This window comes from Pituophis catenifer, unplaced genomic scaffold (genome assembly GCF_029215685.1).
Source record: "Pituophis catenifer annectens isolate HBS135680 unplaced genomic scaffold, rPitCat1.0.hap2 SCAF_4, whole genome shotgun sequence".
In the NCBI taxonomy this organism is placed as follows: Eukaryota; Metazoa; Chordata; class Lepidosauria; order Squamata; family Colubridae; genus Pituophis; species Pituophis catenifer.
Window position 1 is genome coordinate 54,067,716 of NW_027256884.1, and position 19,626 is coordinate 54,087,341.

A 19,626-nucleotide genomic window follows, 5' to 3' on the forward strand; every position below is an offset into this window, starting at 1 on the left:
CTTCTTTTGCTCTTGCTCCTTCTCTTAACACTCTCTTCTTGTTCTCTTGTTATCTCTCTTGGCTGTTCTTTCTTCTCCTCCTGTCATCCATCCCCATGTTCATCTCTCAATCTTTCTTCCTCTTGAACATTTATATGTTGTTTGTAAAATAACTGCTTTCTCTATTGAGTCTAATGTGTATCTTTGTTCTTGCCAGTTCACCAATTTTCCTTCTGGAATCAACCATCTAAAATTAGTTCCTCTCTTTATCAAACATTTCATGAGATTTTAATATTCTTTTCTCAGGTCTCTCACTCTTCTTGGAATTTGTTTCAGTGCCACTACTTCTCTCCCTTTGTGCTTTATCGTCGTGTTTCCCATCAATTGCAATATCTCTGTTCTCAATGTTTTCTTAGTAAATCTGACATGAATTTCTCTAGGCAGATTATTTATCGCATATCTTGTGTGCACTCTATATATCTCGTCGATCCCATTTAATATCCCTTCCTTACTTTCTTCCATTGCTTCTGCTAGTATCTCTGCAATTTTCTCTGCTAAATTTTACTAATTAGTCTTTATTAATGGCTTCCGCTTCTTCACCGCTATTCTGGAGGTGGGGAGGTAGCCTTATTCCGCTCCCTTCCTCTATTCTTTGCCAGTTCTCTTTAATTTAAATAGTTCTTAAAAGTTCATGAGAAAAATATTAAAAGGAATCTTGTTTCCAAGACCTCACTCTCTCACCCAGATGATCACCTCGCTCTTCTTCCTTTTCTTGCTTGTGGCTGCCCCAGCTTTTGACAGCTCTAATGGCTGCCTTCCCTCGCTGCTGAGTCAGAGGCTGATCGCCGGCACTTCAGGGAACTTGCGATTTCCCTGTCCGTGCCAGCCTGTGCCTCCATTCTTCGCTGTCCCTACAGGTCAGCTATGTTCCCTGGGGATCCCCAAAGGCGGCTGGGATATCGGCGTTCTCCCAGAGCCCCGGAATCCACACTGTACCACCGCGATGCAGTGTATTTTATATGGAAAATATTTTGGACTTACAGAGTACTAAGTAAAGGCTAGGATTGATCCATCTAGATAACTGATTTTGTTTTGAAAGAAATGGAGATTGAGTGAAATAAATATCTGCTGGAAAGAAGGCAGTGTGGGAATTTGAGGGAAGAGTCTTATTTATCAAAGCATACTCCCAGGATCTTGGACTCTCTGGATGCTGGATTCGATTGAGGCATGATTGTTCACCCTACATTTATTGTCATTATGGCTGGAGTTGAAGGAACAGCTCTGGAAACAAGAGAATTTCTTAATGTGATGGCCTTGGTATTCCAAAATATTTTGAACTTAATTGATGGTATGGATCAGAAAACAGAGTGTATTTTGCAAAGAATGAGAAACAAAGACCAAAATGTACATGTACATGAACTGGTGGAAGCAACAGAAAGATTGGATGAAATGGACCAGCAAATACAACACCAACAGGGAAAAAATATGGATCAGAAAAATCAGCAAATAAAGCAACAGCTTGATGAAGAGGAAAACCAGATAAAGGACAAGCAAAAGGAGTGGAAAGAACAGAAGGATTGGCCACATCAACAACTAAACCAAGGACTGGAGCAAAAAAGGGGACTGACAAATCAGCGGACAAAGGATGAAATACTGAAGAAAACAAAATGGATAAATCAACAATTGGAGAGGCAGGAAGATATTTTTGATAAGGAGATTAGGATATGGGCAGATAATTGGGAGAATTGGCAGTACAAAATTCTACTGGGAGAAATGTTTAGAGTGAACAAAAAAGAGATAAATGAAGATAGAGATAAAAATGAGTGTGGGAGTTGAATTAAAAAATGGATAAGAATTGAAGCACTAAAAAAAGGGAAGAGATGAGGGGTAAAAAAATTGCCCTTTAAATATTAAAGTAGCCTATTATAAGCTAGAGAGGCAAAAATAAAATTAGGGAAATATTAAAACACATTTTTTTAATAGAACAAATAAAAATAACAGATTAGAAGTTTACAGATGTTAGGTATTTTTTAAAATGTATATTTAAACAATGTAACGGGATTATATAAATCTGATTAATGTGATAGAGATAATAAAGTTAATGTGAATTGGATCAACATGAATGATATCTAGTTAAATTTGTTCATACTGCTATTGTGAATTGGATTAATATGAAAAAATTGATAAGAATTGAAATACTAAAGAGGAGATGTATAAATAATGAGGATTATATAAATTTCATAAATGTTAAGATTAATGTTAGCATGAATTGGATCAATATAAATGAAAGAGTTAAATTTGTTCATATATAATAGAGAAATGTTTAGATAGAACAAGAAAGATGTAGATGAAGGTAGAGATAAAGATGAGGAGTTAGGCATTTTTTTAATATGTATGTTTGAATAATATAATGAGGATTACTTAAATTTGAGAAATGTGATAGGGATTACTAGTATTGTTATTATGAATTGGATTAACATGAATGATACCCAGAACCAACTCTGTTCACACACAATATATATCAATGGTAAAATCTAAAAAATTTCACTACCGGTTCTGTGGGTGTGGATTGGTAGTCATGTGACTGGGTGGGCATGGGCATGGCTTGGTGGTAATGTGACCGGGTGGGCGTGGCTTGGTGGCCATGTGACCAAGTGGGCGTGGCTTGGTGGTCATGTGACCAAGTGGGCGTGGCCAAGTTGACATCACTTCTTTGCCCTTATGACCTACAAAAAGAAGATATACCAATTATTTCGTGCATTTAATATTTAAATAAGAATAAATGAAGTACAGAAAACAATAAAAGAGGTACACAAATACTTACGTAAGAGCAATAAAAGTGTTGTCTTTGATGTCACTTCTTTGCACCAATGATAATAATGACCTACAAAAAGAAGATATACCATGATATCCAAATTTAACCATTTAATACTTAAATAAGAATAAAAGAAGTACACGAGACAATAAAAGAGGTACACAAATACTTACATAAAAGTGTTACTCTTTAATTTTAAGATGTTTCCACATTGTTTTTTCATTGGCACTCACTTCCACTTTTCTTGAGCTTGATTCTCGGATCATCGGCTGAGCGATGGTGTTCTCTTAACCACTTTTTCACTGCAGGAATAGGGTCCCATTTTGGAAGAGGTAGTCCAGTAATAAGTCATGAGGTTGGTTAAATTAGAAACGGTTAGGTGACTTCTACTCTCTGAACATATGATGTTCATTTTCAAAAAACCCCTTTTCGCTTCTGAAGAACTTATAGCAATTGTTCTGACAATATCTTTAGCTTTTTAATACTGTCAGGAATTGCATAGTTCTTCGAATCTTTTAACATATTCTCCACAAAATCTCTATAGTCGTTGATGTTAATGTTGTAATTGAAAATGTCACCAAATGTGCGCAGTTGTTCTTCAGCTGCTGTCCCTGAAACTACTACTTCTGCAAAATCCCAGTACTCTGGCACCAAAAAAATGTAGAAACTGTAATTTATTCATGGTGTCCTGCAATTGGCTACCTGTTTTTAAATGTTCATAATCCATTAGTCTTTTCTGCAAATTTGTTATGATGCTTCCTAAAAGTCTTTCCCAATGAAGTCCAACAAATCGATGATTTTCTACAAAGTTTATATTTTTGAAGATTTTGAAGTAATTAGTCCATCAACTTTTCTTTCATATGGACCCTTTCCCTTTGTAAGCAGTTCAAATGCTTTCATTGATCTTCTCACCAGTTTTTCAGCCTTTATTATGTCCGTATTACTTGCAGTGCAGTTGAAAGAAGTGAGATTTCTTCCAGAATATAGATCATCAATGCCAAATCATTTAGAAAATATTTATTTTCCAGACGGGCAGCCATACCCGAGTATTTTGCATTCGCATGAAAATACTGATGTAGCGCTGGATAAGCACGCCATACAGCTAGGGTTGCCCATAAGTTACAGGCAGCCCATCTTGCCCCAAAAACTCTACCAATCTTTACGATGTTAATGTCAAGTTCTTCAGATATTTTGTCAAGTTCAATTCGGTTTTTATTGGATTGCTGAAAAATAGAACATATCTTATCTATAAATATTTTAAAATGATTTACTTGCTTTATTTCCTTTATGGTGTCATCTAAAACAAGTAGGAGGCGATGGTTCAAGCCATATGATGATGTGTGGAAACTCTTTTGCTTTCTAGTGCTCACTCCAGATTTTCTCCCAAGCATAACGCTGGCACCATGAGAGCAAAACGCTATTAAATTTTTTGTAGATAGTTCTGGGTAAACCCAACTTTGCGTAAACTTTCCAGAACTGCAGAACATATTGTCTCTGCATCTTGTTTCTTCAATTCAACAAGCTCAACAAAAATTGTTGGTGGGTTCTCGGAGTCCTCAACTTTTACGAAAACTATCAAAACTGGTTTGCAGGATACTGTTGACGCTTTGTCAATGATCAAACATATTTTCAGATTCTGCGCAATGATGCTGGTAAACATTTCGGTTTTAATTTCATTTGCAATGCACTCAACTATTTTCACAACTGTTGGCCTTGAATGCAATCCTATTCCCAAATCTACTCCATTTTCAGTTTGCAATTCTATCAATTCTTCTATGCTTGAAATTGGTCTACATGCTTTTGCCAGGCTGTAAACAGTTTTGAACATTTTACAAGTGGTGCCTAAACACTTTTCAGATATCTTGCCCATAGCTTTTGTTATGGCATCCTGCTCCCCTTGTTTTACGTTGTCTCTACAAATGGTGTGCGATTTCCATGTGAAATGTTCTCTCATTTTCTTCCTTAGAGACGCATGCTGCACTTCCTTATTTTTCCCAGATGCCTCAATCTTGAAATGCTTCCATTCTTTGGACACATGAACACTGCTCTCTATTGTGAACTCATGTGTCACACAGTACTTGCAACCTAGTTTCTTGTTTTAAACTTTCAATCCCTCATACTTCTTTTGGAAGTTGCTGTACTGTTGCAATGTCCAGCAGTCAGGAAGAATTATTTCAATTTTGGGCTCGGGTGACTCAATACTTGACTTGCTGCTTTTTCCGAGTCCAAGTTCAAGTGGTGGAAGTGGTGGTGCTTGTGATAGTTTTGGATCATCCAAGGCCAATTCTGATGGTTGTTGTGCCAGTTTTGGTTTCTTGGCCAACAAACCGACCAAAGTCTGTTGCCTTTTCATCCTTCCTGTTAAAGGTTGCTACTGCAAAAGGAAAAAAAGGAGCTTTGTTAGCTGAGGACTAGTGAAGTGGGAGTCCCTCACAATATAAAAGCATACAAAAAGCAGGAACCTCACAGAGCCACAAAGAGCTCAAAAATCAACTTTCACATTTTACACACAAGCAACACAAAAGCAACACAACTGGGTCACACACAATGCAAAAGCAGCTGGACTTCACACAAAATGGCCCCTGCAACAAGCAGGAACCTCATAATATCATGAAGGGGAGGAAAAAATAAAGAAAAATATTAGTGGAAGTTTAGAATGGAAGGGTGTAAAGCAATGTATCACAAAGTCAAATAAGTTAGGAAAAGAAATATGAAAAATAGACACAAAGAATGAAAATAGTGGTAAGTTTGAAATGTGAGGATGTAAGAAACTGATACTTAGATGGGATGTTGTTTGATTAATGAAGTGAAGTTAGTATTAAAAGAATAATATTGCAATTGCATATATATATGTGATTAGAATGATTGTATAAAATTAACATGAATATTAATTAATACTATGATAGTATAATTATGATGATATTATTAACAATATATGTTTAAGTGATTAAGTTTATTTCTTTGATTTTTGAAGGCAATTTAAAGAAACTGTATGGTTATAGTTGAAAGACATTTTAATTGGAAAATACACCATGTTTTATAGGTATTGGCAATATTATATGCAACAACGAAAAGAGAGGGAAATGGAGTGGAGTGGAAGGGAGAAGGAGAGGAGGGGAGAAAGAGTAAGGGTAGAGAGGGCAAAGGAGAGAGAGAAGTGGGGGAGGGGAAGAGTAGAAAGGGAAGGAGATAGAAGTGGAGAAGAGGGAGGGGAAATAGAGAGGGGACAGGAGAAGGAGAAAGGGAAGGAGAGGGAAGGAGAGGAGAAGGAAAGGGGAGTAGAGAAGAGAGGGAGGAGAAAGAAGAGGAAAGAAGAGGGATTGTTGTAAAAATGGGTGAAATATGGTGTACAGAAGAAAAGAAAACAGGCAATTTCATATATTTTTTTTGAGGGTTATACTATTTATTTATTTATTTATTTTTCATATTTGTATACCGCCCTACTCCCGAAGGACTCAGGGCGGTGAACAGCCATAATAAATACAAATACATATAGAAGTTAAAAACTATTAAGAAAAGATTAAGTAATTTAGGCGCAAAGATTAAAAACATTCAAATTTATCTAAAGAGGTTTAAAACCCAATTTAAAAGCCAGTTTAAAAGCCAATTAAAAAGGGAGAGTTAGGCCAGACCAGCTTGTTGGAATAGAAATGTTTTCGGGGCACGGCAGAATATGCGTAAGTCTTGGATGTTTCGTAACTCCGGGGGAAGCCCGTTCCAGATGGTAGGTGCCCCCACAGAAAAGGCTCCCCCCTGGGGGCCGTCAGTCGACATTGTTTGGCCGATGGCACCCTGAGGAGTCCCTCTCTATGGGAGCGAACTGGTCGGTGAGAGGCTATTGGTGGCAGGAGGCGGTCTCGTAAGTACCCTGGTCCTGAGCCATGGAGCGCTCTAAACCTTGAAGCGCACCCAGAAGACCACTGGGAGCCGGTGCAGCTCGCGCAGGAGGGGGGTTACATGAGAGCGCCACATTGCTCCCATTACCACCCGCGCGGCCGCATTCTGGACCAGTTGGAGCCTTCGGGTGCTTCTCAAGGGGAGCCCCATGTAGAGAGCATTACAATAATCCAGGCGTGAGGTGACAAGGGCGTGAGTGACTGTGCGTAACGAGTCCCGATCCAGAAAGGGATGCAACTGGCGAATCAGGCGAACCTGATAAAAAGTCCTCCTGGCTACGGCCGTCATATACTCTTCAAAAGACAGCCGTGAGTCCAGGAGGATGCCCAAGTTGCGAACCCCATCTGTGGGGGCCAACGACTCGCCCCAATAGTCAGAGATGGCGCCAACTGACTATATCGGGACGACGGAAACCACAGCCACTCGGTCTTGGATGGGTTGAGTCTGAGTTTGTTCCTCCCCATCCAGATCCGTACGGCCTCCAGGCACCGGGACATCACCTCGAGGGCATCATTGGGGTGGTCTGGGGTGGAGATGTACAGCTGGGTGTCATCAGCGTACTGATGGTACTTCACCCCAAAACCACGGATGATCTCACCCAGCGGCTTCACATAAATGTTGAATAGAAGGGGTGAGAGGACCGATCCTTGTGGCACCCCACATATAAGGGGCCTCGGGGTCGACCTCTGCCCCCGTCAACACAGACTGCGACCGGTCAGAGAGAAAGGAGGAGAACCACTGTAGAACAGTGCCCCCCACCCCCAACCCTTCCAACCGGTGCAGCATGATATCATGATCGATGGTATCAAAAGCCGCTGAGAGGTCTAGTAGGACCAGGACAGAGGAGCAACCCCTGTCCCGAGCCCTCCAGAGATCATCAACCAATGCGACCAATGCTGTCTCTGTGCTGTACCCGGGCCTGAATCCCGACTGGAACGGATCTAGATAGTTCGATTCATCCAGGTACTGAGGCAGTTGTCGTGCAACCACACTCTCAACAACCTTTGCAACAAAGCGAAGGTTGGAGACAGGACGATAATTTGCTAATACAGCTGGATCCAGGGAGGGCTTCTTGAGGAGGGGCCTCACCACCGCCTCTTTCAAGACGGTGGGAAAGACACCCTCACTCAAAGAAGCATTTATAATCTCCTGGAGCCAGCCTCGCGTCACCTCCCGGGAGGCCAGTACCAACCAGGATGGACACGGGTCCAATAAACATGTGGTCGCATTTAGTCTGTTCAGTATCCTGTCCACGCTTTCGGGAGTCACAGGATCAAACTCTTCCCAAATAATATTCTCAGGACCTGCTGATCTGTCCCCGTCCCCCCCCACACACACACAGCCAGCCGAGGGTTAAGGAAACACTTTGGAACGCACCCAGTTCTTATCTCCCTCTTGGCAGCGATAGACACACCGTCTGCCAAGGGACTTTATTTTCACAAACAGACAGATAAGATACGAACGTTCAAGAAAGTCCAAACAGAAATAATATTCCTCCCAGCAGTTCCGGACGAGGCTTTAGTGACTGTCCAAGGTTTTGCTTTGTTCGTCACAAGGATCCTTTGACCACTACCCTCTATTATATAGTCTCTGGGGTGTGGTCCAGTGACTCAGTTCTAATCCCTAGCACCCCTCCCAAGCTGCTGCAAACGTTTATCACGCCTTCGGAGGCGTGCGTCCAGGAATGATGTTTCATTATCACTTTGATTCGAATCAGCTGTCTCCTCTCCCTCGGCCGGCACTTGAGACAATGCCAGAGGGGAGGGGCCTGGAGAGGGAGGCCTGGCTGACTCCTCTTCCTCATGCTCGGAGCTTTCTTCCTCCGATGGGACAGGCTCAGAGGGCGGGGCCACAACACCTGCCCCTGTCATCTCCTCTGGATCAATCCAGTCAGAGTCTAGCTGTTCACGAATCTGAGCAATTTTGTCATACAGATATTGTACAAAATCCTCAGCTCTACCCTCCAAGGGCTCTTCTCTTGATGGAGCAGAGAGCGGGTCACCCTAAACAGGGCGGCTGGGCGATTATCTGATGACGCAATAAGAGTAGAAAAGTAGTTACTCTTCTCTACTCTTATCGCCACTAGGTAATTCTTAATATGAGATCTTACCAGTGTTCGGTCGGATTCAGAACGACTAGCCCTCCAACTGCTCTCTAGGCGTCTTTTCCGGCGCTTCATCTCCCTCAGCTCCTCAGTATACCAAGGAGCCAGGTGAGACTGGCACCGGGTCAGAGGCCGCAAAGGCACGACTCGGTCTAAAGCATCAGCCGCCGCCCTATCCCAGGCGGCCACTAAGTCCTCAGCCGAGTCGTGTGCTAGAACCTCAGGAAATGGCCCAAGCTCCATCTGGAATCTCTCAGGATCCATCAGGCGCCTGGGACGAAACCACCTGGTCGGTTCCGCCTCCCTGCGGCGGGGTGTGGCGGTTCGAAGGTCCAGGCGAAGGAGGGAGTGATCTGACCATGACAAGGGTTCAATCACTATATCCCCTATCTCGAGATCACTCAACCACTGTCCAGAGACAAAAACAAGGTCCAGTGTGTGTCCCCCCATGTGAGTAGAGCCATAAATTAACTGGGTCAGGTCCATAGCTGTCATGGAAGCCATGAACTCACGAGCCACCTCAGATGTCTCGCCAACTGATGACAGGTTAAAATCCCCCATGACCATAAGCCTGGGGGTGTCAACAGCCACTGCGGCTATAACATCAAGCAGCTCAGGCAGGGCTGCTGCCACATGGCAGGGAGCCAGGTACGTGACTAGCAAGCCCAACTGCACCCTATGACCCCACTTCACAAGAAGGGACTCACATCCAGCCGTCTGAGGAACAGTGGCCTCCCTTGGTCCAAGACCTTCGTTAATAACAACCGCCACCCCTCCGCCCCTCCCCTGAGACCTTGGCTGATGGAAAGCACGGAAACCTGGTGGGCACATATCAACAAGGGGGGCTCCCCCTTCCTGGCCCAACCAGGTCTCCATAATACCCGCCAGGTCCGCACCCCCCTCCTGAATAAGATCACAAATGAGGGGGGCTTTATTTACCACAGACCTGGCGTTGCACAGCATCAGCCGAAGGCCTGGGGCCCGAGGTTCCGTACAACCTGGGGAACGAGAAGAGCTTTGAGGGTCGGAGCGCGCCACCGCTTGTAAACAGCGAGGACGCACTCCCGTAGGATGATGTGGCCCCCTGCTCCCGCCATATCTGCCCCTCCCACCTACAGTATCGATGTTATGGGCATCTGTATCGTAAGATCTAATCATCTCCTTGACCCCAGAGTTCACACCTCCCATGCCACGCCCTACGGCTGGCCCAGATACCCTCCCCCACGGGTCTTCCCCCGAACCCACGTAATCTACCCCCCTCCCAGAATTCCTTAAAATCTTATTAAGAAATTTTCCTAAAAAACCCCATAACCCTCTTTTTGCTGTATTGAAATTATAATGGAAAATAATACGGATGCTAAAGCACATTGGTTTAGTTGTTATTGCATACTTGTTAATATTTATATGAAAATTAAAACTTTGTGTAAAAGGTAGGAGTAAATAATATGGAATAAGGAAAATGGAATGTAATAATTAGGAATATGTTTGTATGTATTGAAATGTATGATACTCAAACATCGCGCCATTCACCTAACGATATGTATAAATTTAAAAAAAATAATAAAAACTTGATTAAAAAAAACCCAAGCAGGAACCTCAGAGAGCCACAAAGAGCTCAAAAATCAACTTTTACACTTTACACACAAGCAACACAAAAGCAACACACCTGGCTCACACACAATGCAAAAGCAGCTGGACTTCACACTAAATGGCCCCTGCAATAAGCAGGAACCTCAAAGAGCCACAAAGAGCTCACAAACCAACTATCACACTTTACACACAAAACACACTTTACACACAAAACAAAGTTGTGCAGCTTTGTGTTGTTTTGTGTGTAAAGTGTGTTTTGTGTGTAAAGCGTGATAGTTGGTTTTTGAGCTCTTTGTGGCTCTGTGAGGTTCCTGCTTGTTGCAGGGACCATTTTGTATGCTTTTACATACAGTGAGTCAGTTGATGTAAAAGCACACAAAATGTCCCCTGCAACAACAAGCAGGAACCTCACAGTCACAGAGAACTCAAAAAACCAACTATCACACTTTACACACAAAATTTCACATACAGCTTTGTGAGATTTTGTGTTTGTGGAGTGAGTGTGAAACACTACAGAAACACACAAAATCTCAGAAAGCTGCACAAATCTAAAAATATAAAAGCAGCTAAAACCATTTTAAATGGCTATTTCCTAAAAAAAAAAAATTCCTAAAAAATCCCCCAATTAACTATTTTTTTTAAAGCAAAAAAACAAAACAAAAACCACTTACTTACCTAATTGAAGGCAGAAGACAGGCAGGCAGGCAGGTTCAGTTGCTTGCCAATGAGATGGATTGCAGCAGGCGAAGCAAGGCAGGTGTTCTGTGACCAGCGGCTCGAGATTCAGTCCGAAAAACAAAGGTAAGAAGCTGGAGGCTGGGGGGAAGGTTGGTAGTTAACTAGGTGGCTTAGGCAGGCAAGCCCAGGGACCTGGTGTGTGTGTGTGTGTGTGTGGCGCACTATGTCGCAACCGATCCCTGGCGGCTATGCAAACTATGCAGCCCGGGAATTGTGGGGGGCATGCCAAACCGCAACCAGCAATGCTTACCTCTTTGAGTGAGTGGCCGTTGACAAGGCATCTGAGTGAGGCATCCGAGTGAGTAGGCGTCGGTGAAGCGAGTAGCTGGGCCGCATGGCAAAGGGGAACTTATATAGGTTGGGGGTCGGGTAGCTGGGCAGAAGCAGCGAGCGACCCAGAAGTGGTGAGCAGGCGACGGAGCGACCAGGGCCGGGGCCATGAGGGATGATTGTTACCAGTTCGGCAAACCGATACCAATCATCCCTACCAGTTCGCCCGAACAGGTCCAAACCCATAGGATTTCACCCCTGATATAAATGTATTATATATATATATATAAAAAAAACAAACAAAAAATAAATAAATGAAAAGTTTGTGTCCAGGACGTGAGGGGTCTTTAGATATTTTCTTATCCCTCTTTCTGACCCATACAGTACCCAGATCTTCAATGGAAAGCAGACTGGTTGCAATTGTTTTTTCTGCATCCTAACTATCCAACTACAGTGATTCACTTAACAACTGTGGCAAGAAATGAGGCAAAATTCACTTAACAAATGTTTCACTTAGCAACAGCAATTTTGTGCTCAACTGTGGTTGTAAATTGAGGACTATCTATAAATAAATAGATACCAAATTGGTGGGAAGGTAACAGTACTCCATGACTTCATGCTGGCCACATGACCACAGAAATGACAGTGCTGGTTCAATGGCCTTGAAATGGAGATGAGCATCTCCCCCTAGCAATGACTAGTGGAGTAAAATCCACAGGGACTCCTTTTTACCTAGCTTGGCAAAGAAATATCTACATGAAAACAACCAAGCTCAGCACACAACTAGAACCTTCAATCCTGAAGAATATATGTTCTCTTAATATTAAAAGTAAAAAGGGCATTTAAAAAAAATATTAACACGCCATTTCAGCACAAAAATGTGGTTATTTGCATTAAGACTAAAGTTTAGTCTTGCTCTATATCCACTATCAAACCTTATTTACTGCGACATCCTGTTATTTATGCCAAACCTAACATTTGAAAAAAGTTAGTTAGAGCAATCAAGTGTGACAGTATTTTTAAACAAAAAATATGCACATCCCTTTTTCATAAATTCATTTTATTAATTTTAATTTCTGATACAATAATTCTAACGTAAGACTAGTTTTTATGCTATTGAATTCAGAAAAAAATGTACTTTTCTCATCTATTTACATAAAAACTTACCATGTGGCTGTTCAGATTATTACTGTATGAAAAGCAGATATCTGAGAGGCTATTGTTGTTACAACATTCAACAGTGCCATCAAGTCTTTTAAAACCTAAGGACAAAGGCAAAGGCAACTTATTATGTTTTCAGATATTATAGATACACTAGTCTATAATGTACTAAGAACTCAACCATCACCACTTCCTGCAGGGTTTTTATCTATGTGTGGGTGGGGGTTGTTTGTGCATATACAACCACAGTTCCAGTGATAGTCAGGAACAGCTAAAAGTATCCATCAGTATCCATTTCCAGTGACTATTTCCCATTCATCTTTATAAAAATACTTTGATATAAAACAATAATGTGTAGGACAATACTAACATCTATTGTGGGGGTGGACTACTGAAGAAGTTGCAAAAGACTAATTCAAAAAAATGCACTGACACTCTGCTTTCAAGTCTCTATGACAAGTAATAGATGTGTTCTGAAATTTATGCTGTCCTTATATGTCCTGACAGTGCTGTGAGGAAAGCCAAACCAAACTCCTTCATGGATTATTGTCTTGTTGTGGCAAAGGGGCTTGCATAGTTCAATGAAGCTATGAGCTATGCCATGCAGGCAGTGGTGAAATCCAAATTTTTGGATTTCTGTGGTTCTGTGGGTGTGGCTTGGTGGGCATGGTGTGGCTTGGTGGGCGTGGCAGAGGAAGGATAATGCAAAATCTCCATTCCCACCCCACTCCAGAGAAAGGATACTGCAAAATCCCCATTCCCTCCCCACTCCTGGGGGAACGATACTGCAAAATCTCTATTCCCACCCCGCTCTGGGGCCAGCCAGAGTTGGCATTTGCCGGTTCTGCAAACTACTCAAAATTTTTGCTGCCGGCTCTCCAAACTGCTCAAAATTTCTGCTAACAGTTCTCCAGAACTTGTCAGAACCTGCTGAAATCCACCTCTTGTGCAGGGCCACCCAAGACAGACAGCTCATAGCAAAGAGCTCTGACAAAACGTGATCCACTGGAGAAGGAAATGGCAATCCACTCCAGTATCTTTGCCATGAAAACCCCATGGACAGTATCAAAAGGCAAAAAGATATGATACTGGAAGATGAGCCCCTCAGGTCAGGTGTCCAATATGCTACTGGAGAAGAGCAGACGACTAGTACTAGTAGTGCCAGAAAGAGTGAAGCAACTGGACCAAAGCCGAAAGGACGCTCATCTGTGGATGCATCTGGTGATGAAAGGAAAGTCCAATGCTGTAAAGATCTATTCTCCATAGGAACCTGGAATGTAAGATCCATGAATCAAGGCAAGCTGGACGTGGTCAAACAAGAGATGACAAGACTGAACACTGACATCTTAGGAATCAGCAAACTAAAATGGACAGGAATGGGTGAATTTAATTCAGATGACCTTCAGGTATACTACTGTGGGCAAGAATCCCTCAGAAGAAATGGAGTAGCCTTCATAGTCAATAAAAGAGTAGGAAAAGCAATACTGGGATACAATCCCCAAAATGACAGAATGATCTCAGTTCAAATCAAACCATTCAATATCACAGTAGTCCAAGTCTGTGCCCCAACCACTGGTACTGAAGAGGATGAAATTGACCAGTTCTAAGAAGCCCTTCAGCACCTTATAGAATTAACACCAAAAAATGAGGTCCTTATCATCATGGGGAATTGGAATGCTAAAGTAGGAAGCCAAAAGATAACCGGAATAACAGGCAAGTTTGGCCTTGGAGTACAAAATGAAGCAGGGCACAGGCTGATAGAATTTTGTCAAGAGAATATGATGGTCATAGCAAACATTCTTTTCCAACAACCCAAGAGACGACTCTACACATGGACATCACCAGTCAACACAGAAATCAGATTGACTATGTGCTCTGTAGCCAAAGATGGAGAAGCTCTATACAGTCAATAAAAACAAGACCAGGAGCTGACTGTGGCTCAGATCATGAGCTTCTCGTTCCAAAATTTAGCCTTAAATTGGAGAAAGTAGGGAAAAGCACTAGGCCACTCGGGTATGAACTAAATCATATCCCTGATGAATATACAGTAGAGGTGACAAATAGATTTAAGGAATTAGATCTGCTGGACAGAGTGCCTGAAGAACTATGGATGGAGGTTCGCAACATTGTACAGGAGGTAGCAACTAAAACCATCCCCAAGAAAAAGTAATACAAGAAAGCAAAATGGCTGTTTGAGGAAGCTTTGCAAATAGCTGAGGAAAGAAGGGAAGCGAAAGGCAAGGGAGAAAGAAAAAGATACACCCAACTGAATGCAGAATTCCAGAGACTAGCTAGAAGAAATAAGAATGCCTTCTTAAATGAACAGTGCAAAGAAATAGGGGAAAAAAATGAATAGGAAGGACCAGAAATCTGTTCAAGAAAATTGGAGATATGAAGGGAACGTTTCATGCAAAGTTGGGCATGATAAAGGACCAAAATGACAGGGACGTAACAGAGGCAGAAGAGATTAAGAAGAGGTGGCAAAATTACACAGAAGAACTATACAAGAATGAGATTAACATCCCTGATAACCACGATGGGATGGTCACTGACCTCGAGCGAGACATCCTAGAATGTGAAGTCAAATGGACCTTAGGAAATCTGAGCAACAACAAAGCTAGTGGAGGTGACGGTATTCCAGCTGAGGTATTCAAAATCTTAAAAGACGATGCAGTAAAAGTGCTACACTCAATTTGCCACCAAATTTGGAAAACTCAACAGTGGCCACAGGATTGGAAAAGGTCAGTTTACATTCCAATTCCAAAGAAAGGCAATGCCAAAGAATGTTCACCATTGTTGCACCAAATGTTGCACCATTGCACTCATTTCACATGCTAGTAAGGTTATGCTTAAAATCCTACAAGCTAGGCTCCAGTAGTATGTGGACAGGACATACAGGCAGGACAGTACAGGCAGGATTTCGAAGAGGCAGAGGAACTAGAGATCAAATTGCCAACATATACTGGATCACGGAGAAAGCTAGGAAGTTCCAGAAAAACATTTACTTCTGCTTCATTGACTATGCTAAAGCCTTTTGATTGTGTGGATCACAACAAATTGTGGCAAGTTCTTAAAGAGTTGGGAGTACCAGGCCATCTTATTTGTCTCTTGAGAAACCTATATGCGGGTCAAGAAGCATCAGTGAGAACTGGACACGGAACCACTGATTGCTTCAAAATTGGGAAAGGAGTCCGGCAAGGCTGTATACTGTCACCCTGCCTATTTAACTTGTACGCAGAGCACATCATGAGAAAGGCGGGACTATATGAATCAAAAGTTGGAATTAAGATTGCTGGGAGAAATAACAACTTCAGATATGCAGATGATACCACTCTAATGGCAGAAAGCGAAGAGGAACTAAAGAGCCTCTTGATGCGGATGAAGAAAGAGAGTGCAAAAGTTGGCTTGAAATGCAACATTAAGAAAACTAAGATCATGACATCTGGCCCTCTTAATTCCTGGCAAATAAATGGGGAAGAAATGGAGATAGTGACAGATTTTATTTTCCTGGGCTCCAAGATCACCGCCAATGGGGACTGCAGCCAAGAAATTAAAAGATGCTTGCTCTTGGGGAGGAAAGCTATGGCAAATCTAGATAGCATACTGTAAAGCAGAGACATCACCCTGCCAACAAAAGTGCGTATAGTCAAGGCTATGGTTTTCCCAGTTGCAATGTATGGCTGTGAAAGTTGGACCATAAGAAAGGCGGAGCGCCAAAGAATTAAGGCCTTTGAACTATGGTGCTGGAGAAGACTCCTGCAAGTCCCTTGGACTGCAAGGCAATCAAACCAGTCAGTCCTAAAGGAGATCAGACCTGACTGCTCTTTAGAATGGGAGTGGGAGGCACCGTGTTACAGTGGTTCTCCTCCTATCTCTCTGGTCGGTCATAGTCGGTGTTGGTAGGACAGAGGTCGACCCCTAGGCCCCTCGTTTGCGGGGTGCCTCAGGGCTCGGTCCTCTCTCCCCTCCTATTTAACATCTACATGAAGCCGCTGGGTGAGATCATCCGACAACACGGGGTGAGATAGCAGCAATACACGGATGATACCCAGCTGTATATCTCTATCCCATATCAATTCAGTGATGCAGTGGATGTGATGTGCCGGTGCCTGGAGGCTGTGAGGGTCTGGATGGAGTCAACAGGCTCAGACTTAACCCAGACAAGACCGAGTGGCTGTGGGTATTGCCTCCTTAGGACTATGTTGATTGTCCATCCTTGGTTTTGGGGGGGGGGGGGAGAAATTGTCCCCCTCAGAACGGGCTCGCAATTTGGGTGTCCTCCTAGACTCACAGCTAACATTAGAGCAACATCTGACTGCTGTGGCTAGGGGGACCTTTGCACAGGTTCGCCTGGTGCACCAATTGCGACCCTACTTGGATCGGGAGGCTCTCCTCACAGTCACTCATGCCCTTGTCACCTCACGGTTAGATTATTGCAACGCGCTCTACATGGGGCTACCCTTGAAAAGTGTTCGGAGACTACAGTTGGTCCAGAACACAGCCGCGAGAGCTGTCGTGGGTGCACCTAGGTACACCCACATTACACCAATTCTCTGCGAGCTGCACTGCTCCCTATTGCTCTCTGGTCACAATTCAAGGTGTTAGTTATTACCTTAAAGCCCTACATGGCTCAGGGCCAGTTAGCTTCAAGACCACCTTCTGCCGCATAGCTCCCAGCAACCAGTAAGATCCCACAGAGTTGGTCTCCTCCGGGTCCCGTCAGCTAAACAATGTCGGCTGGCGGGCCCGCGGGGGAGAGCCTTCTCTGTGGCTGCCCCAGCTCTCTGGATCCAGGTACCTCCTGAGGTCCGGACCATCCCCACCCTTTTGGCCTTCCGAAAAGTGGTGAAGACCTGGCTTTTCCGGCAGGCCTGGGGCTGTTGATCTCGCTCTTATGATCTGGCGAAATCCGGCCATGAATGGTGTGAATAAGTTTTTAATGTTTTTAATATTTTTTAATTTTTCAATGTTTTTTATAATGATTTTTAAAATGTATTGTGAGCCGCCCTGAGTCTTCAGAGAGGGGCGGCATATAAATTTAATTAATTAAATTAAATTAAATTAGAAGGCCAGATCCTTGAAGATGAAACTCAAATACTTTGGCCACCTAATGAAAAGGAAGGTCTCACTGGAGAAGTGCCTACTGCTGGGAAAGATTGAGGGCAAAAGAAGAAGGGGATGACAGAGAACAAGGTGGCTAGATGGAGTCACTGAAGCAGTAGGCATGAGCTTTAATGGACTCCAGAGGATGGTAGAGAACAGGAAAGCCTGAAGGAACGTTGTCCATGGGGGCGTGATAAGTCGGACACAACTTCGCAACTAACAACTGCAGATGTGTTTTGAAATTAATGCTGTCCTTATATGTTCTGACAGTGCTGTGAGGAAAGCCAAGCCAAACTCTCCAAATTCATCAGCTTAGATTCTGCTCCAGAGCAAACACTGAAAAACTGTTAAATGGCTTCCTCTGGAGTTACAGGAAGAGTTGCTGCCCCTTGGTGAAAACTACTTCAACCCACTGTTCCTTTGGGATTCTTCTTTCTCTATGGACCGATGACCAATTGGTGCCCTGGCTTATTCTTTCCCCATGCATTGTTCCCTTACTAAAACATTGGCTAACTTGTTTTTCTTTCTCTCTATCTTTTCACAAATATGAGTTTTGGAAGGTAAATAGCAGAGAAAGGGAGCCATGGCTGATTTACATTTTTGCAATCTCCTATTGGCTAGCTCAAAGGAATGCTGGCCAACTCAAGCAAATACTCAACACTCGGCAGCTGCCATGTGTTTGAATGATGAAGCCAAAAACATAGATTAATTTGCTACCTGGGAGACCAGAATATAGGAAGAGCCCAACAAATTCACAATATTATTTTGCACTAGCAGGCTCTAGGTCAGGAGTGTCAAACTCAATTTCATTGAGGGCCACATCAGGGTTGTGTTTGACCTCGGAGGGCCGGTGGGGGCTGGTGCCAGGATGGGCAGGCGTGGCCATGGTGGGTATGGCCATGGTGGTCATGGTCACAGGACCTGTGGTGGCCAAGTGCTAATACAGGACTTCCCTAAGACCCTCCCTCACTCTCATTATACAGGTAATCGAGTTACGAATGCAATACAGCAGTGATGGCTAACCTTTTCCAGACCGAGTGCCCAAAGTGCGCATGCCCAAAACCCCAAAATGCAATGCGCACTTGACCCCCACACATTCACACACACCCACTGCATGCATCCCAACCCCCCTGCGTGCACGTGCAGCCTCCCCACATGCGCCCCGCCCCCATACATGTGCAGCAGAAGCCCGAAGACCAGCTGGCCGGTGGGAGGCACGCTCGCATGCATGGTGGAACTGAACTGAGGTGATGGCTCGTGTGCCCAGAGAGGGTGCTGCATACCATCTCTGGCATACGTGCCGTAGGCTCGCCATTACGGCAATAGAGCCTGGCAATTACATTGGTAAGCTGAGGATACATTTGATTGAATCACATGAAATGAACATGATCACTCCCTGCTTTCCTTAATGCATTTGTTGATCGAATGCGCAGGTCATTAAATGCACATGAGGTATCTCAGAATGGGAAAGAGCATGTGGGGCCTAGTCCTGGAGCAGGCCATCCAAGGTCTCCCCCAATCCAATGAGATACCTCATTCTCCCCTGGGGTCCCCACAATTGCTTCTCCCCCCCATCCTGCCCTGCTGGGTCTCCACAGACTGGGCCTGTTTTGCTAGCGTCCAGTATTCCACTTATTCTTCCCCACCCCATTTCCCATGGATTACTTATTTTTTGAAGATCTCAAGAGCTCCAGAAGAGATGACCCACTGGCAGAGAAGCCAAAGTGTTTTATTCAGATGAAGTAGTAAGAATGTGAAATCTAAGGAAAACATTTTCGCCAGCTTCTAATAAAACATTTCGGCTTGGGGCCATGTGGCCAGCAGGCCTCAGTAGTAGAAAAGGCCTGGGGAGGACCACAGCAGTCTCCCACTTCAGGACAGTTTCAGGGATTAAGGCTTTAGCAGCAGCCAATCAACAAGAAGCTTGCTTCCTTTATCTCATTGGGCTGAACTGCAAGCCCCTTGTTGA

General features: G+C 43.5%; 1 protein-coding gene across 1 annotated transcript in view; it reads right to left on the reverse strand.

Moving 5' to 3' along the window:
• The window catches only part of MBTPS2 (membrane bound transcription factor peptidase, site 2), an 89,923-nt gene that overhangs the window by 25,337 nt on the left and 44,960 nt on the right, over nt 1-19,626 (reverse strand). Inside the window, exon 8 of the mRNA XM_070944025.1 lies at nt 12,561-12,655. Within this exon, the coding sequence (XP_070800126.1) occupies nt 12,561-12,655 (95 nt within the window). The remainder of the gene's footprint in view (nt 1-12,560; nt 12,656-19,626) is intronic.